This window comes from Sesamum indicum, linkage group LG11 (genome assembly GCF_000512975.1).
Source record: "Sesamum indicum cultivar Zhongzhi No. 13 linkage group LG11, S_indicum_v1.0, whole genome shotgun sequence".
Taxonomy (NCBI): Eukaryota; Viridiplantae; Streptophyta; class Magnoliopsida; order Lamiales; family Pedaliaceae; genus Sesamum; species Sesamum indicum.
Genome location: NC_026155.1, coordinates 7,173,108 through 7,193,478, shown reverse-complemented (window position 1 = coordinate 7,193,478; position 20,371 = coordinate 7,173,108). Strand labels below are relative to the sequence as shown.

The window sequence follows — 20,371 nt, the reverse complement described above, 5'->3', positions numbered from 1 at the left end:
TGCGACTTCGTAGAAATAGAAGAAATGTACGTTGTTAAAATTTGTCAGTCATATATTTATATAGGAAAATTGGAGGCTGAGGGAGCTTGCATACTACTCCCACAACCTAACTTCATTGAATAAGCATGCACAATCTAACTTCATTGATTATTGTATGGCGGGCAATATTTATGATATAGCTAGTGCAACTATATTGTGGCTAAGTTTATGAATATAAATATAGGCTATGAATGTATACATTCGTCCTACGGTTGGTAGAAAAATGAATTCAACTACAGTTTATTTTAATATGAATAATTTCATCAATGGTACTCCATACAAAAATAAAATAAGCAAATCTATTATATCCTCCTCTTATAATTAGAGCACAACCAAAGCACATACCCTTATGCATATGCCCCGACCATCACGCAAGCGTTACTAATAATAATTAACCATCTGTTCATTCTGACTTTATTAATTCTCTCTAATAAGTAATTGATGCAACTACTTTGAATTGAATGCTTGCGTTATGTGAGAATCTCAAAATAATACTAACAACACTATTTAATCTTATTTTCATTACAAAAGTATGTCTCCACTAGAATATCTCTGAAATTTTTTTGGACAACCTCAACTACAGCTTTGTTGTTGCCATACATATGTCCCTGAGGCGATATTTTATTGGATGTAAATTTCAAAGGTGTAACTTTGTTACAAAAATTATATTTATCTAAAAATTAATTTATCCACATTAACGGTAATTTTAAAACACTATCAGCAGATAATCAATAAAGAATGATGTACCGTCTTAATTAATTAGTGACACGAAATACTTACAATCAAGGTAAGATTAAATTAATAACTAAAGTTAGGATGTGTAGTTGCTTTTGTTTATTCGTAATATATGCGAGTTTTGGCTATAATCCAATAAATAATGTACCTATGATCTATATTTACTTTTATAGTTACAATTTTCCCCTACCAAGTCGAAAACATGCACCTTGAGGTTTGAAGTCATTGTCACGCCAATACATGAATTTTAGATAAAAAAAATTTTTGGGAGAAATTTAGATAAGTGTTTAGAGTTTTACATTACTAAGTATATTGTATTGTCAATTTTGATTAAATAGGAACAACGTAATGTTGAGTAATAAAATAAAGGTTTGATCTTCATCTTTTAGTTTTACATATACTGGTCAACGGCCTACTTCATACCATTTTTAATTTCGTTCCTAGTCATTGTGCTACAGTATTTCATAATTGAAGTTATATACTAATGAAACATCTAATTCGTGGAATATATATTGTCATTTGCTTCTTTTTCCGGAATGGTTAATTTTTTTTAAAGAAAAGCACATTTCTATTAGCTAAGACTTATTATTTAATTACAACAATTACATTTATCTCTCTATATAATATTTGATTATATGTACTACTATGGAACGTCTCGTATTGTATTTCAGTTTAATATAAAAATATTAAATTCAAATATTACACCTTCACTACTATCTAATAATTTGATGTACTTTCCTTGTTTGTTGTCAGAGTATATTAAGTACTACGCGTATTAAATATATCACTAATATTAATTTACGTATTATAGCTTTCATAACTAAATAATTACCAATTGCAAACATTAATATGATGAAGCCAAACAATGTGAACAATTCATAACTTGCAACAAATTTTTGAAATGGTCTAATGTTCTTTGTTTATCGTGTGGACCTTTTAAAAATAACAGACATCCTATTCTATCTTTTCTAAGTAGGCTAAATCTTCACTGTGACTAAAAATTCCAATATTGGCTATTGTAGAATAAACTTTCAAGTAAAGTAAAATTTTAGTTTTTCTTAATGACATTAGTTACATAATCCGTAAATAAGACTAATATATAGAGATTTAACTTTTCACATATTCATACAAGTGAAAAAAGGAACTATTGCATCAAATTCATCTTTAAAATACACATAATATCTTGAATTTAATATATATCATATTACCTATCAAAATTTTAATTGATACCGTTTTATGTCAAAATAAAAAATTTCTACCAAGAATATAACTAATATTATTCATTTATTCAATTATTAAATCAACATTATAATAATAGAACCACTTTGGTAATTAGCGGTCTAGTATGCTTGCACTATATATTCAGATAACTTAGTTATCTAGACAATGTCCACATATTTGTGTTTTGTAGGTATATATACATGCGTATTTGATGTGAAAAATAAACATAAGTGTTATGGTTTTGGTTTATTGGAAAACGATCGCAATCCACAAATGGAAGTAACGATATTTCGTTAATGTAACTTGTAATGCTAGAAATCTAAATATTTGATATTATCTTTCCACGTCTTCCTGGTATTGTTGAGCATTTATTTAGTACAACTCTTACCTTAACATTAGAACAACTATATTGCTCCTGAAACTTGGGGCTTTGAGTCACACAAATGAAGAATTTTTAAATTAATTACACTCATTGGGTGATTTATTTAGTCATACCTAATTGAAATAATAAAATTTTAATAATTTAAACGCCTTCATCATATGAAGCTAAACTAATTTCGTTCCCAGGCTATCACAGAATCACGAAACTCTTTGGTTAACTTACATTAAAACCACTATATTGTTGCTCAAAATTAGACCCTTAATCCATACCAATGAAATTTCTCCAATTTCGTCACCATCATTGCTTAATTAACTCACATAATCAACAAGTGAAATTTTCTTATTTTATTATTATGCAAGCTTGAACTTCAACTCAAAGGTTAGTGCTACGAGACATTAACCCATTTCAATCAGTCTGTTTCTAAATAATCTTTTCCTTTATATGAAACAAAGAAGCAGGGAAGAGTACTTAAATTCTCAGCTTCCTATCCAAAGAATAAATTAAAATAGAAATATGAACATGCTATGTTATCGTGTCTACTGGTGATATATTGGCAATTGGCCCATAATCCCTTTACTTATTCTTTCGTGAGGAATAAGTCGGCACTGATTAGATATGACATACTTGTTAGACATCTTTCTAAAGCTACAATTTGTAATCAATTATAGATAAGTGTATTAAATCCACTTTTGGGAGGTTCATTTCTTGTACACTTAATTCATATAAACTGTCTTCCCTCTATAGTCAATGCGTGGACCTTACGCATAGTTATGGGATAGATATAAATAAAAAATGTGCATCGTGTTTTCCACAATAGTTAATGTTGTTACTATAAGTCCTCCTTTAAGAAGCTTCATAAGGATAGTTTAGAATAAGTGGGAATAAATAAAATATGATAAGATAATACTTACGCCGCCCCTTTTATTTAATTATCAATTATTACAAAGTTCACATATAGTAAAAGGACCTAATCCTAACGCCTTATACATATATTTTTATTATCATCATTATTTAACCATAAGCAATGACATATGCTCGTCTGGTATCCATGAATACATGCAGCGTAGCTCGGCGTTAATTACGACATACATGGAGCAGCATAAAGAGATTGGAGGCTTAACAACCACCAAGAAGAGAACAAATAACTTCAGGGGGAAGCTTTTCGTCTCCAAGATGACTGAGGTTGACAGTATTAGAGCTAGTTTTTTCTTTCAAGTCCTTGTCACCTGCATGCACAGCAGCATTTGATTTACTAGTTGACTCTTGACAACCACCAAGAAGAGAACAAAGTACTTCTGGGGGTATTTTTTCTTCTCCGAGTTGACTAATGCCATCATGATTTGAGCTTATTTTTTCATCTAGATCCTTTGTGCTTGGTTGAATATCTTTGTTGGAAGCCATAGTTGCTTGTTGGCAACCACCCAAAAGAGAACATAAAACTTCAGGGGGAATCTTTTCGTCTCCAAGATGACTGAGGTTGACTGTATTAGAGCTAGTTTTTTCTTTCAGATCCTTGTCACCTGCGTGCACAAAAGCATTCGATTTACCAGTCGACTCTTGACAACCACCAAGAAGAGAACAAAGTACTTCTGGGGGTATTTTTTCTTGTCCAAGTTGACTAAGGGCATCATGATTTGAGCTTATTTTTTCGTCTAGATTCTTCGTACTTGGGTGACTTTCTATGTTGGAAGCAATAGTTGCTCGTTGGCAACCACCCAAAAGAGAACATAGAACTTCTGGCGGGATCTTTTCTTCACCAAGGCCAACTTCTGCGAGGTGACGAGCCTCACCATTATTGATGTAATTGACAACTAACAACATAAATACAAGAACAAACCCGCTTAGGGATGCCATTACACTTCTTCAGTATATTGCGACTTCGTAGAAATAGAAGAAATGTACGTTGTTAAAATTTGTCAGTCATATATTTATATAGGAAAATTGGAGGCTGAGGGAGCTTGCATACTACTCCCACAACCTAACTTCATTGAATAAGCATGCACAATCTAACTTCATTGATTATTGTATGGCGGGCAATATTTATGATATAGCTAGTGCAACTATATTGTGGCTAAGTTTATGAATATAAATATAGGCTATGAATGTATACATTCGTCCTACGGTTGGTAGAAAAATGAATTCAACTACAGTTTATTTTAATATGAATAATTTCATCAATGGTACTCCATACAAAAATAAAATAAGCAAATCTATTATATCCTCCTCTTATAATTAGAGCACAACCAAAGCACATACCCTTATGCATATGCCCCGACCATCACGCAAGCGTTACTAATAATAATTAACCATCTGTTCATTCTGACTTTATTAATTCTCTCTAATAAGTAATTGATGCAACTACTTTGAATTGAATGCTTGCGTTATGTGAGAATCTCAAAATAATACTAACAACACTATTTAATCTTATTTTCATTACAAAAGTATGTCTCCACTAGAATATCTCTGAAATTTTTTTGGACAACCTCAACTACAGCTTTGTTGTTGCCATACATATGTCCCTGAGGCGATATTTTATTGGATGTAAATTTCAAAGGTGTAACTTTGTTACAAAAATTATATTTATCTAAAAATTAATTTATCCACATTAACGGTAATTTTAAAACACTATCAGCAGATAATCAATAAAGAATGATGTACCGTCTTAATTAATTAGTGACACGAAATACTTACAATCAAGGTAAGATTAAATTAATAACTAAAGTTAGGATGTGTAGTTGCTTTTGTTTATTCGTAATATATGCGAGTTTTGGCTATAATCCAATAAATAATGTACCTATGATCTATATTTACTTTTATAGTTACAATTTTCCCCTACCAAGTCGAAAACATGCACCTTGAGGTTTGAAGTCATTGTCACGCCAATACATGAATTTTAGATAAAAAAAATTTTTGGGAGAAATTTAGATAAGTGTTTAGAGTTTTACATTACTAAGTATATTGTATTGTCAATTTTGATTAAATAGGAACAACGTAATGTTGAGTAATAAAATAAAGGTTTGATCTTCATCTTTTAGTTTTACATATACTGGTCAACGGCCTACTTCATACCATTTTTAATTTCGTTCCTAGTCATTGTGCTACAGTATTTCATAATTGAAGTTATATACTAATGAAACATCTAATTCGTGGAATATATATTGTCATTTGCTTCTTTTTCCGGAATGGTTAATTTTTTTTAAAGAAAAGCACATTTCTATTAGCTAAGACTTATTATTTAATTACAACAATTACATTTATCTCTCTATATAATATTTGATTATATGTACTACTATGGAACGTCTCGTATTGTATTTCAGTTTAATATAAAAATATTAAATTCAAATATTACACCTTCACTACTATCTAATAATTTGATGTACTTTCCTTGTTTGTTGTCAGAGTATATTAAGTACTACGCGTATTAAATATATCACTAATATTAATTTACGTATTATAGCTTTCATAACTAAATAATTACCAATTGCAAACATTAATATGATGAAGCCAATCCAAGATGACTTGACAGTATTAGAGCTAGTTTTTTCTTTCAAGTCCTTGTCACCTGCATGCACAGCAGCATTTGATTTACTTTACTTATTCTTTCGTGAGGAATAAGTCGGCACTGATTAGATATGACATACTTGTTAGACATCTTTCTAAAGCTACAATTTGTAATCAATTATAGATAAGTGTATTAAATCCACTTTTGGGAGGTTCATTTCTTGTACACTTAATTCATATAAACTGTCTTCCCTCTATAGTCAATGCGTGGACCTTACGCATAGTTATGGGATAGATATAAATAAAAAATGTGCATCGTGTTTTCCACAATAGTTAATGTTGTTACTATAAGTCCTCCTTTAAGAAGCTTCATAAGGATAGTTTAGAATAAGTGGGAATAAATAAAATATGATAAGATAATACTTACGCCGCCCCTTTTATTTAATTATCAATTATTACAAAGTTCACATATAGTAAAAGGACCTAATCCTAACGCCTTATACATATATTTTTATTATCATCATTATTTAACCATAAGCAATGACATATGCTCGTCTGGTATCCATGAATACATGCAGCGTAGCTCGGCGTTAATTACGACATGCATGGAGCAGCATAAAGAGATTGGAGGCTTAACAACCACCAAGAAGAGAACAAATAACTTCAGGGGGAAGCTTTTCGTCTCCAAGATGACTGAGGTTGACAGTATTAGAGCTAGTTTTTTCTTTCAAGTCCTTGTCACCTGCATGCACAACAACATTTGATTTACTAGTTGACTCTTGACAACCACCAAGAAGAGAACAAAGTACTTCTGGGGGTATTTTTTCTTCTCCGAGTTGACTAATGCCATCATGATTTGAGCTTATTTTTTCATCTAGATCCTTTGTCCTTGGTTGAATATCTTTGTTGGAAGCCATAGTTGCTTGTTGGCAACCACCCAAAAGAGAACATAAAACTTCAGGGGGAATCTTTTCGTCTCCGAGATGACTGAGGTTGACTGTATTAGAGCTAGTTTTTTCTTTCAGATCCTTGTCACCTGCGTGCACAAAAGCATTTATTTACTAGTCGACTCTTGACAACCACCAAGAAGAGAACAAATTACTTCTGGGGGTATTTTTTCTTGTCCAAGTTGACTAAGGCCATCATGATTTGAGCTTATTTTTTCGTCTAGATCCTTTGTACTTTGGTGAATTTCTATGTTGGAAGCCATAGTTGCTCGTTGGCAACCACCCAATGAGGCGAGAGATCTCCTATGCTTTTCTAATATTTCTAATTGATAAAATCCTTGGTCAAGGTATCACGGCAACTAGACCTAGGGTTTCCTAGGTTGATCATTTATAAACAAGAAATAGAAAAAAGTGATGCATAGTTATTGAGTCAACAAGATTTTGATCATCATCCGTTCCTTGGACTCAATCAGGGGATAATTGATGATAGGACCATACTTGAATGGTACTCGCTATCTAAAGGTTCGCCAGCTTCACCTAGAGATAAGTCTTCATGGCGTGTGTCTAAATGCCAACCATGACTAGATGGATTCTTGGAATTGAGGAGTTACTTTCAAGATAATTTAATTAATATGATTATAAATTTGACAAGTCACAATAGTTGTGAGCTCATAACTATCATTAGGGTGAACTTAAAGAGTCACACACTTACTCGAAGAGGCTCACCTTCTTGAATTTAATAAATTGAATTCTTGAATAACTTAAGAACCAATTAATTGAAATATTGGGTTAAGAATGTAGAAATATTAACTGAAGTAATTAACAGTTTTTTAGCTCAATTAATTTCATGAGATTAAATTAATTGGGTAAAGATTTTAATCATATTATATTATAACATGTTTGATTGGATTAAACCATCTCAAGAAAAAGAATGTAAAATTAAGTGATGAGATCAATTAATTTTGTTAATTGATAAACTTTGGGAAACTTCTTTAGAATAAATTAAATATGGATTTAGTAATTTCATGGACCAGACCTCAAATATTTTATAGGACAAAATATTATTATTTGAGAGTGTTTATTTTGAGATAAATAAATAACCTAGAAATTAATTTATTGTAAGAAATGAATTATAATTGAAATAGGATTTCAACTCAACTACATGGTCAAATAAGGGTGGAGAGGCTTTTCATGATGGACTTGAAGAGAAGCAAAAGTTGTAAAAATACACGCCCCCTTTGATCTCAAATAAGCCTAGTGTTTTACATCTCCTTTCCACAATATTAACAATTAATGGTGGGTTATTCTGCATTACATACACAATACCCTACGTGTATACTTGGTTGATTAAGAAGTGAGTGTTTGGGATTAACTAGCACCCAATTCAAATTAATGTCGGTGGGCATCCGAGATGTGGATAAAGTTAGAGTAGCAACTCTTGGGGCTCGGAGCGATCCTGTTGCAGGTGTAGACTCGGTGGGAGAAGTTGAGGCCCGAACTAAGGATTTTCATGCTCGCCTCCCGGTAGTCTTGCCGACATGACAACCCGCGGTCAACAAATTATCTTTGCTATTTTCAAATTTGCATCATGCCTAAAGGGCATGTGTACGTGTTCTTGATGTTGGTGTGGTTACCAACATATTCTTTAAGGTACTCAACTTTTCTATCGCATTCCCCAAGTGATAGCAGTCCTCGATGTTGTGTCCCCAATCTATCTGAAAATGGCAGTATATGTCGAACCTTTCTCGTTTTAGACCGTTTTCCATTTTTTGAAGCCATTACACAGTACCTTATTGCTCTGCTATAGATAGAATCTCCGTTGTTGGAACTTTTAATGGAGTACATCACGTATGTGCTTTTTGGATCTTCTCAAAAGCTCGTCGTCGAGGGCTTTCCAGCAATCGGTTCATGAAATCTTCCCTTCCACAAGTTTTATTGGAGTTTACTAGCCAACAGTGGTTAGGTGAGGGATCTCCAAAGTTTCTTTTGAATGTATTCCCTCAATCCTTTCTTGCTCATGAAGAGGTATGAAGCAAGCTTTGGGCACTTGTTGTTGATGGAGAAATTACGTAAGAACCATTGAAACAATTGTTTAGATTTTCTATAGTTTGAGCGGGACGTTGGTTCTCTTTCCCGCCAATATAGTAAGGAAGACCTTGCAATATTCAGCATCGCTCGAGTCTACAATTTCTCCAAATGGTCTTCGAGGTCACCCGCACTATTGTACTTGCCTAAATGCAGTATATGCATCCCTTGGGAGAAGACCTTAAAGGATTCTTAGGGAGAACGGGCTAAATGCAGTATATGCTTTTAACTGGATACGAGTTATAGTCCTCAATACGTCACAAATAATATAAAACCTCAAGAACTTTCTTAGTAGTTACGAAATTCAACTCCCTCCAAATGAATCAAGGATGAAGTATTTATACTATTCCGCTATTATAGAAAAGTATTCGCTTTTTACTATGTTGCTTGGAGTCTCTTTAAATCGAATTAAATATGATAGCTTCATGAATGTTCTTATGTAATTCTCGTTGGTCATCCATTAAAGTCTTCTTGATCATCGTTTCTTTTTTATGTCTTTCTATTAATAATAATAGCGTAAAATCATCGTACTTTATATTAACTGCTTGAGTTCCTAATCAATGCTAATTGGTTGCTACCATATCGCATAATCTATTTTTTAAATAATTAATTTGAATTTAATCAAAAATTCAACCAAAAGCAGACTTTCCGAACTTGATGTTGATTTTTCAAACCCATAATGAACATATACATAAGGCGCAATTCATTAAATGCCGACCAATTTCCCCGTAAGTCGCAGTTATCGGCCCCACCCACAAGGAAAAAGCGCCAAGGAATCCGTCAAGGACAATGCATCATTTCCTAGCAACCAAAGTCGCATCCACTTCTCTCCCCTCAGATATGAAGATAAGATTGCACCCCACCACCACCACTCCCCACCTACCACCTACCTTGTCTAAGTTTGGTCTCATGCGTCCAAACCTATTAATTATATTTTTACAATAGTAATAATAATAAATAAGGCAAATTATAACAACAACTCTAAAATATAACAATATTGCAAATATTTGTTATTATTTGATAAACTATCCATTCTCCTTATTCTAACAGCAGCCCAATAGCTAGCTCAATCCATTAATTTCGTTTAAATTTTCATCCATTTACTGTGGTGAATTAATCAAAATACTTTTGTAGATTATAAATTATAATTTAACTTATTTTTAAAAAATATTAAAAAACATCATGCACTAAGTGGACAAATTTTTTATAATTTTTCAAAATTTTTCTATCCACCTCATTCAATTTTTATAATTTTTTATTTTTTAAAAAAAAATACAACAAGAACAAAGTGGATAATTTCAGGCTTCATCCAAAAATTACAGAATTTCATCAAAATACTAAAAATATTTATAATTATATCAAATATTAGGAAGAGTATTACAATTTAGCCTAATAAATAACGTCCCCTCCAAGTGTCCTCGTCTCCACCACATTCAATCTTCAAACCTAAAAAAGTCGCAGGAAAACGGATCGCAACATCCTGAGAAACCAATCTGACAATAAATATGTGGGCCTTTGGTTCTTCAATTATTCATCATGATGTAAACGTCATTTCTCCATTGGTGGTGTTTCTGATCACTCTGTGCCCATACCATACTAGGATTTTCATTTGAATTCAATTTGCGTGGTGGGCGTTTCCTACTTTTTATTGCACATTTGTCAGATTAGGCAATTTTGTCTTAAATGGGGTTTTAGAAAAGAAAATAAACTAAGTCAATCGTTTTTAATTTAATAACAACATATCCAGCATTGTCAATCACATTCAAAAAACATAAAACAAATCATGAATAGAAATTTGATTAGGGTAAAACAAGTAGTGCCACTCCATAACATGGAACACAACCTGAATCAGGACAAACTTAGAAATAAAAGATTCAATACAATGCAATATATGTGTGTATATATATATATAGGTATCTAGTCCGGAGAATACAAGAGAAAGATTACTTCCAAGTACAAAAGAAGAAAGATGAGCAGACTGGGACTGGTTTCTTTGAACAGCCCAGATAACAAATGAAAACTCATGTTATAATAATAATCAATAAATAATTTAAGTTGAATACACCTTTCGAGGGGGAAAATTGAACTCATTATACCAAATAAAACTCTCAAACTCCATTGCTGCTACTCTTTTGGATTGCACCTTTGCCACCAGCAAAAAGAAAGAGCCCAAAAATTTTATATACTTCCTACAGTCTTGTCTGTCTAACTGAAAATGAATTCGTGCACACTAGACGACCAGCTGATCGAGTTGCATCTGCTCGAGCCAAGCCCCTAAAACTGAATGATCAATGGAATCAATTTGAGAATTTGGTTTCAAACACTCACCGGATGGTGCAGCACCAGAAGCGGAAGCTGCAGTCTTGTCCATCATCTCAGGTGGTGATTCTTTGACAAGAGACTGCACCCATGACAAGTCAGGCTCATTTCCACCGTTATTGAGTTCAACTGTAGATGATTTTTTCAGGCAGCTTTGATCGTCCCCACCAACAGACCAATCAGCTTTTCCATTGGGGGATCCCCACTTAGACCAAGCAGCAGCAACGGGCGGCCCAACAATGGGGCCATGGCCAGTTCCAAGATCCCGGGAGCTGAGGCTGTGCATCTGTTGCTGCTGCTTCTCACGTTGGGCAAATGCTGAAAGACGAGCACTCATTGGGGATACAGTGTCCAAGCTTCTCGGTGACATCCTTGGAGATGAGACACCGAAAGAAGCCTGCAACAAAGGGTGTTCTACATTTCTTGGAGAAAAAACATTAGTATTAATTGGTGATAAAATGCTCTGCTGCTGTTGAAACTGATTGAGAACGGCTGATTTATGTCTAGGAGAAAAAACACCAGAGGCCACTGCCTGATCAGGAAATCTAGGTGATGATGTAATCTCAGCTGAAAAAAGCTCCTCAAGATTGGAAGGAGTTAGTGTTGACTTGGACCGACCCGAACGATTCAACATAGCAGAATTGGGTTGTGACTGTGAAAAACATGCCATGTCATTCAGAACAAGTTGCTGGGCATCAAAATCCTGTAACATATTCAGATCCTCCGGTGGAATATCACGAGCACTGAGGGAAGACCTCAGCCGACTGGATTGGAGGTTGCTACCAGGAAGATGAAGAGTTGGAACATTTGGTTGAGGCCAAGCTGCAGATGAATGAGGCATTCCATTTGCTGTAGGCGACAGGGTCTGATTGAATGCAGAAGGAGACATAACAGAGTGCGATGTGGGAGAACCAGGCAAAAGGCTTAAAGCAGCAGCCATGTCCATGAAACTAGCTGCCGAGGCAGCTGACCTTGGAGAGGGAACACCAGATCCAGTAGAGACATACAAGGGGCGAAGCTCCTCCTGGGTGTGAGCAAAAAAACACACCTGCCTAGCACAGCTTGTGCCATCCTTGCAGAGCCTTGTTCGATACTGCGCAGGGTGCAGCCAGCACTCAAACACACCATGTGCGTACTCGCACATGTCCCCACGCCTACAAGCACCTTTACGAAAATCAGGACATGGGACACAGCTGTAATGGTACTTCCGTGGGTCTCTCCTGCGGGCATTTTCTCCAGGGTGAACAAAAGGACATTCAGTCCAATCATGAGAATAGGCCCTCGAACAGGGCCTGACCTTGAATGAGAACATACGGAACTCATCAGTTGAGTAGATACTGTTTCTAATGTCAGGAAGAGATGGATCCACGGGATATTGTTTCTTCTCTGACACAGAATTAGCAGGAACATCACTGAACTTTGCAGCAGTAGGAGAAGATACAGTATCAGATTGGGAGCATGGAGACCTACTTCCTGGAGACGGAGATGATGATAAAACCGGAGAAGATGCACTGGAAGTGGAAATCGAGACATGTAAATTACAATCAACGACAGAGCCATCAGAAGTACTGTTCATAAGCAAGTCCTCAAGTGCAGCTTTAGCGCCAGGAAGCTTTGGAGGAACTATAATCACATCAACTGGGCGCCGGCCATTTGCATCCTCAATATTTGGATCAGCACCAGCAGATAACAGCAGCTTCACAACATCAAATGCATTAACAGATCCGCCAAAAGCAGCACAATGAAGAGCAGTCCACTTATCCTGGCCACAAGATCTATTCAAATCAACCTCTGGTAGGGCAACTATCAACTTCAATACATCAACACTACCATAAGTAGCAGCAACCATCAGTGGTGTTCTTTCGTCCTGGGTGATCTGCTTTGAACCTATCTTGCGAACATACCAAAGTCCAGCCTCATCAACTCCAGACAAATCAAGCTCAATGGATCTCCTGAAAGCTTCAATGTCATTATTGGCAGCAAATTCAAGCAAACTGGAAAAGGAATCCTCAGTCTCGACAGATAATTTACTCATGCCCTTCATATTCTTATATCGTACAGCAGCAGCCAATGAGGTGGTAGAGAAACTAGATTTTTATAGCTCCAGCCCACTGCGATACTTCAATCAACTGCAAGTCAACAAACAACACATGTATTAAAATCAGGAACTTTTACTTTTCTTCGTCTAAGTAAAATTTTCATAAAGGTAATCCATCAATGCAAAAGAAATACACCAGTAGAGGAGGTTACAATAGTTTGTATACGAGCAAGTCAACCAAGTTTTCCTAATATTAACTACAAGCAAACATATAGCGTAACAAAAAGTAAGCAAGATAATTAACACTAATAAGTATTCAAAGGATAAATATCACTCAAATAGAAAATGCTTTAACCCACATGAATAGCAGCTCATCAGTTTTTCTACATATATTGCTACATGCAATGATATGGTCTAGGACAGTTAACCTACGCTTTAGATATATGAAATAAACAAACCAACTATTACCGCTATATGATGCCAAAGGAAGTGACTTAATAGACACAACATCAACAGAGTTCGGATTCTTTCCCCTCTTTAGTGATAAACAAAAGGGAAAAAGAATCTCACCAAGCGCATCCAAATAGAGCACCAATTCCATATCTTATCACCAGAATATTACATACCAGACAAAATTCTAAGGAGGGGAATATATGGCCAAAAATAGAATCCAATTTCCCACTCCACTTGAGAAAGTGAACGATTCCTACATGTTTCACCAGTTACATTTGGAGAAAATCGGAATCTTCAAGTGCAACAGGCATATATGCACCAAATGTAAATTAAATTTAACTTATTCACGACTTACACAACTGTCCGTATCTGCAAAAGAAACCGTCAGCTGAATGAAGATCGTAAAAGAGCTACATCAAACCACCAAAATACAAAATCATTACAAAATTCAACCTCATACATACACACACCAATCTAAAACTCTAACAAAGAAAAAAAATTCGTACACCAAAAAAATCAAATTAACAACTCAAATTAACAAAAGCCTCACACAACACATCAAACGCAGATCAGTTCATAATGAAGTCAACGCAACTCAAACAACTAGGCAAAAGACAAAGAAACTCACCACTGACCCCAAAAACCCAAGCTTCCACCGAAGATCTGCGAGTTTATCATTTCCGTCACTCATTCACCGATCCATTGCTCGGAGTAACAAAGAACAACAAATCAAACGGCCTGAACCAGACAAAAGTCTTCATTATACAGATTTTACAAGTGATGTACACATACAGGGGGGTGTTGTACGTGTATAGGGGAGGGAGAAGTGCAGAAAATTCGAGAGAAAGCGAGGGGAGGTTTGTTTTGTTGTGCAGTCAAGAGGAAATGTGTCTGTATCCTAGAGAGAGAGAAAGAGAGTGAGAGAGAAGGGAAAGGAGGGAGGGGGGGGTGCGGTTTTGATATTGAAATGGCGAGGAAATGGAAATGCAAAGCAAATGAAATGAAATTATATTGAAATTGACGCGAAATGAGAAAATGGGGAGTCGAGTTATTTGGAGTGTGTGGGTCCATGAGGGGAAAGCAAAAGCGGGTTCGGAGCTTGGACGGCGCCCACTACGCCATGTTTGGCTACTAATTTTTTATTAAAAAAAAACGTAAAAAAATTGCTAATTTATTTCTAAGTTCTTTCAAAATTAATTATAAATTAGCACTACTAATCTTTTATAAGCTTTATAATTTTGTTTTATTTAAATACTTCATGAACTCGTTTTTAAATAAGTTCTAAAATCCTATAAGCTCTATAGGCATCTGATAATATATAATTTTATATGATATTTTAAATAAACTTAGTAATTACTCTCTTAGTTGTAATTAAATTTGTGAGTGTTTGAAAAAAAAAAGTGAAAAGAAAAGAAATTGAAATTGGAGTATATGAAAAATAAGTTAATGTTGATAATTTTATCATAAAATGCAGAAGTTGGTAGGGAATTGTCTGTAGTTTTGATTAAATCAATCTGATGGCCATAAAAATAGGGTGGCCCAAACGATCCAAAAAAAAAGAGAAATGGGTACATTACTGAAAGAACACCACGACAAATATTTGACAACAAATATTAAACTATAATTAAGAACATCAAGACAAACTAAATTAAGTAAGCAAGCATATTTATTTTATTTTAATGTATTTTTTATATTATAAAGTATATGATGCACATAATTTTAAATTTTCGTATACATTACTTCTCCATATAAGAAAAATCAATTACTATATATTTTTATTTATCTGTCTTAGTCATTGTATATCCTACACACACACATACATATACATGCGTGTGTATCTTTTTGTGTGCTTGTTGTAGATGATATTATTATTTTGTTACAATCTATTTCCATAATCATCTTATTTTATTTCAAATAATATTTATATACTATTAAAGATCAGTTTAATTTACAATTTAATTCCAAATAAGGGTTTTTTCACAATCTTATTAAAAAAATAGGTAAGTTTTTTATATTTATTTTTGTTCTTCTAAAATAAATATATAACCATGTATATTTTATATATTGTAACTGATATATTATATTTTTATATTTTTGCTAACTATCAATACAGGAAAACGCACTTATTATAATTAATAATTATACCAAAAGCATAAATTGTCATAAAGTATTAATATAATTATACAAGTGATTAACTATGTACGAAAAATCACAATACTTGCCCCAACTCAATTAGACAGCAAAGTGCGATTTTGATGATTGTCAGGTTGGACTTGGACTAAGTTTTTCAAAAATCACAAAACATTAGGTTGGGGCGAAAAATTACCTAAATTAGCCCATACCACACCGCGTACACTCCTAGGTGGGATTTTCTATACGTATATACATATATATTATAAATATACAGTCGTATAAATATTATACATATAAAAAATATATAATATAATTTTTGTATATAATTATATTTATAAAATTAAATTTGATTTATTTTTCTATAAAGATAAAATCTAATGATTGTAAAATAAAAATACAAAAAAATAATTTTAATTTGAGATATTTGTTTGAATTTCTTGGACAAGACAAAGAAAAAGGACTCCTATTTAGTGAAGTTTGTAGAGGGAAAAGAAAATTGAAAAGAAAAGAATATTAAATATCTTCTCATTATTATCTTCAACTGTAATAATTGAGATATAATAATCACATAAAATGGCATGTTTACTTTAATTCAATGGATAAGCTTAGGAATTCATTTACGCTTAATTTGGACATGTGGATTTGGAGTTAAGAATTTTACTTAAATTCGTAATAACAAATTACTATATTTGTTTGAATTATCTCTTATTAATTACAATGAATATAAATTCTTTAAACCCTTATTTTTAAACTATTTTTGGAGTAGGATAGATTTGAAATACACTTAATATAGAAACATTTGAAATAATTATGAATTTTTCTATTTAAATGCAACTTAATTTAAATTATGTTCCGAGGGATATATTTGGGAATACGAAATGAATTTGGAGATAAGAATTTATGTTGTGTCCCTATATGTTTTGAAATGCAGCAATTTACCCCATTGTACTTTTTAAAATGAAACAATTTAGAAAAGCATAGAGGGGTAAATTACTTCATTTTGAAAAATACAGAGGATAAAGATACTATTTTATTTCTGTAAAATAATAATTTGTTCATTTATAACATCACACAAGGATAAAATCCATAACAAAATAGGTAAAAGAGGTAGAAGGATGTCAATTTGTCTTCCTTAACTCCCTCAGCGGGAAATTTCTAATCCAGTCCGGGTTCGATCGAATTTGAACCAATCATTTGGCAAGTATATTACGCTTACCGTGTGATTAGTGTACACTTTAGAGAAAGTGATCATTTCCGTATCAAGTGTAATACACTTACTTTATGATTAGTTCAATCCGACTAAACTTAATTTGGGTAAGAATTTTCCCCCAATCTAAATAGAAGAATGAGCCGTTCCCTTCAACTTCCTCCCCTTAGATGATTCTCCATCCTGAAGCATCGGACGCTTCTCAAGCAATGCACCGTTAAGACCATTATGAATTGTCGACAGGGCTTACATTATGTATGAAACGCACAACCATTGGCAGTAAAGGAAAGGACAGTGGCGGCGTAGACTGAGTTGGCGTGCATGCTGACAGTGTGAGTTCAATCTGTGTGTGTGTCAAAATTCGATCCAATCAATCAAAATTCGATTGGATGTATATGCCTCCTCCATCCAACAGTGCTTCACAAGTTTTCAGACCGGAGATAGAGAGGGCTTTGTCCGGAAATAGAGAGGAGAACAATGAAAGTATTTTAATACTTTTCCACTTTTCCGACATGCCTTGTGATGTATTATATGCCTCAAAAGAGTATTTTTTTTATGAATTTTTTATTTGAAAAAGGAGTTGTTTATAATTGAGATAAACTTTCGGAACGTGTTAATTAGTATTATAGATTAAACAATCCTTTTCAGACGAAACTATTCTTATAACGGTGAAAAGATACCTCCTCATATGCATTAATGTATGACGATATATGAGCATAACTAGTCATAAGAAGATTTATTTAACCTGCTATAGATCAGTAATAAGTTAATTAGAGGTAAATATAAAATCTTTTTTTAAATTTCTGTTAATATCAGCAAATTCGAAAAGTGTTTACTAACATATGACTTTTTATTAAATTGAAGCACACATCATAGATGATAGACGAAATTTTCTAGATCATAAAAACTCTATATATAATTATACCAAATTTCAAAAAAGATGAGCGTACTTTTTTAATTTAGGGGACGCCACATGACTCCCCTCTATGGGAGTCGATGGCTAGCTGGAGGCGAGATCCAATGGTGGGGCTAGAAAGTGTGGTAGGGAGTTGTGTGGAATGAAAATGACTGAAATCAAAATACACAAAACTCTACACGATAGTAAAAAATAGCAATATTTTAAGCTCATGCTCCAAACACATAATTTTTCAGACCAAACTAAAGTAAATTAATCCAAACTGACATTTTCAAAAATTATTGTCCTTAATCACTAGTGTATCGATTACTTTTCAAAAAATAAGGAGTATTCATAATTATGTCAAACTTAAAAAAAATCATTGTAATTTATTCTAATTACTCTCCTGAAATAATTTTGGATAAAAAAATAATCGCTAGTCCTAAAAACCTGAACCAAAATTGCAATTTTCTTGAAACGACAAATTCCCAAAATATGAGACAGACATCATGACGCCAACCTAGAGCAACTCCATATCAACAAAGCAACTAATGGTTCTCTTGCAGTACAAAATTCATCAAACTTCTCTTCCAAAAACCAAAACAAATAGAGCACCACTCACACGGCAAGTGTCAATACATCCCGACAGTGTTGCACCAAACAAGAGAAGCGCGGAAAAAGCAGCACAGAAAGGATCGAGTTAGCAACACAACATATTACATAGTACGTATCCGGAGTCAACCGTTCTTCTTGTTCTTCGCTTTCCCTTTAACGCATGATTTCACAAATTGCTTCAGACCCTTCTTCGGAGATGATTTCTCTACCGATGCTGTTGAGTGTTCTTTGCTCCTCTCACCCTCTAACTCTTCTTCCCACTGCAGACACAGCTGACAACGAAAACAAGCCGCGACACAAATGTAAGTCAACCTTAAACTTATCAAGATTCACATGTATGCATGTAATATCGACGATCCCCCAGCATCATCGTCAAAGTCTAATCACACAGTAAAACTTCATCATCCCTAAAGTTTAGATATATTATGAAAAGACCCTAAAAGGTTTCAAATTAACTAGAAACGATCATCATGTATTGCTTGTTATAGGCACATCATCATCATCTAATTTTTATGTAAACACCTCAAGAACTCAATTTTTTCCTGAAAAATAAAATCCGATACCACTGAAAAGATCGTATAATATACTCATCCCCACAAAGTCATAATCCCATCTTTGAGTTTTTACCTTCAAGATACGATCCTCTGCGTGAACGAGTCTTTCAATCAACGTCCCTTTCCGCTCGACCTCCATGATCACCTCATCAACAGGGCGACAATGCTTCTCGAAGCCCTCGGGCGAGAAATCAGCCAATGAGAAGGGGTGGCCGTCGCTTGTGAGGGTTCCACTTGAGGTGGTGGATGCGTATGAACTCTTGGGAGAGTGGCCAGCACTCCGGATGTCCTCCAATTGTTTCAGCTGAAATCCATCCAATACAGGTACAAGATTTTTAACATAAATAAGAAACCAAGTTAAGCACTCCGATACCAACTGCTCTTGCCTGAATTACCGACGTACACAAAATTTAGGCCAATCGAACTATATACTACTAGAAGAAAATGGAGCAACAACTACGATAACATTCGATGCTAAAATCAGCATATCGAGCTAATTAATAAGTAAAATTCTTAATATATATTTTAAACAATTCATTGGTAAATTCGTTATCAAGTAATTTTCGTTGCTAGTAAATATTTGCATCGAACCACGTAGATTAACAACGAGAATGTTACTTACTAAATATTCACCTTGGGTTTATATAGCCGTAGCTAAAGCTCTAGCCACGACTTTTTTCTTTTAAGTATAGTAATTAGTTGAAACTAAGGATCAAACTTTTTTCTGGTGTGATACGAAAAATAGAGAGCCGTATGATTATACGTAAGAGATATAGCGAGCCATGGAAGCTATGTATATAGTACTACAAACCGTAAAAATACATGTATATAAATACGTATATATATGTAGAGTACTTACGATGTTATCAAGTCGATTGAGCCTGGAGAGGATTGGTTCTTCTAACCCCGTCATTCTTTCAGATGTGTTGTTGATCATTTCCTTAGTTTTTTTTTTTTTTTTTCTGTTTGTGCTCCCGAAAACTAGTTAACAGACAGCAAAAGGGGCAGAGACAACTGAAGTAATCTTCTTGCTCGTATCGATCGTAGCAGAGTGTGTGTTTTTGGTGTTTATTATATAAGGAAGAAGATGATGATGATGATGATGATGATAAGAGAGAGATAGAGTTAATAATGTCGGGAGTGGTGATACGTGTGGTTCGTTGTGGGTGTTGTAGTAAGTGGTGAGACGACACGTTTGATAGGGCATATGCAGATGTATTGGAGGCCACCACGTGTGCACCTCTCTA

The 20,371-nt window shown here is 34.1% G+C and overlaps 2 protein-coding genes across 4 annotated transcripts; both read right to left on the bottom strand.

Moving 5' to 3' along the window:
- LOC105173491 (zinc finger CCCH domain-containing protein 30) lies at positions 10,767-14,670 on the bottom strand. Of its 3 annotated transcripts, XM_011095247.2 has the most exons (3): positions 14,349-14,670; positions 14,076-14,130; positions 10,767-13,358 (listed from the first exon to the last, which is right to left on the bottom strand). In XM_011095247.2, exon 3 carries the CDS (start codon positions 13,271-13,273, stop codon positions 11,141-11,143), a length of 2,133 nt encoding a protein of 710 aa, XP_011093549.1. In that variant the 5' UTR covers positions 13,274-13,358; positions 14,076-14,130; positions 14,349-14,670; the 3' UTR covers positions 10,767-11,140. The 3 variants fall into 3 exon arrangements, with proteins under 3 accessions (XP_011093549.1, XP_011093548.1, XP_020553354.1); XM_011095246.2 differs by lacking the exon at positions 14,076-14,130; XM_020697695.1 differs by lacking the exon at positions 14,076-14,130 and having other exon boundaries at positions 14,356-14,670.
- On the bottom strand, positions 18,463-20,248 carry LOC105173488. The gene is made up of 3 exons (XM_011095242.2): positions 19,984-20,248; positions 19,198-19,428; positions 18,463-18,842 (listed from the first exon to the last, which is right to left on the bottom strand). Exons 1-3 carry the CDS (start codon positions 20,059-20,061, stop codon positions 18,693-18,695), a joined length of 459 nt encoding a protein of 152 aa, XP_011093544.1. The 5' UTR covers positions 20,062-20,248; the 3' UTR covers positions 18,463-18,692.

Coding starts and splice junctions, on each gene's coding strand:
- LOC105173491 (XM_011095247.2), bottom strand. CDS start 13,273: ATGAAGGGCATGAGTAAATTATCTGTCGAGACTGAGGATTCCTTTTCC.
- LOC105173488 (XM_011095242.2), bottom strand. CDS start 20,061: ATGATCAACAACACATCTGAAAGAATGACGGGGTTAGAAGAACCAATC. Junction 19,429..19,983: donor TCAATCGACTTGATAACATC/GTAAGTACTCTA, acceptor GATGGATTTCAG/CTGAAACAATTGGAGGACAT. Junction 18,843..19,197: donor CAGAGGATCGTATCTTGAAG/GTAAAAACTCAA, acceptor TTTCGTTGTCAG/CTGTGTCTGCAGTGGGAAGA.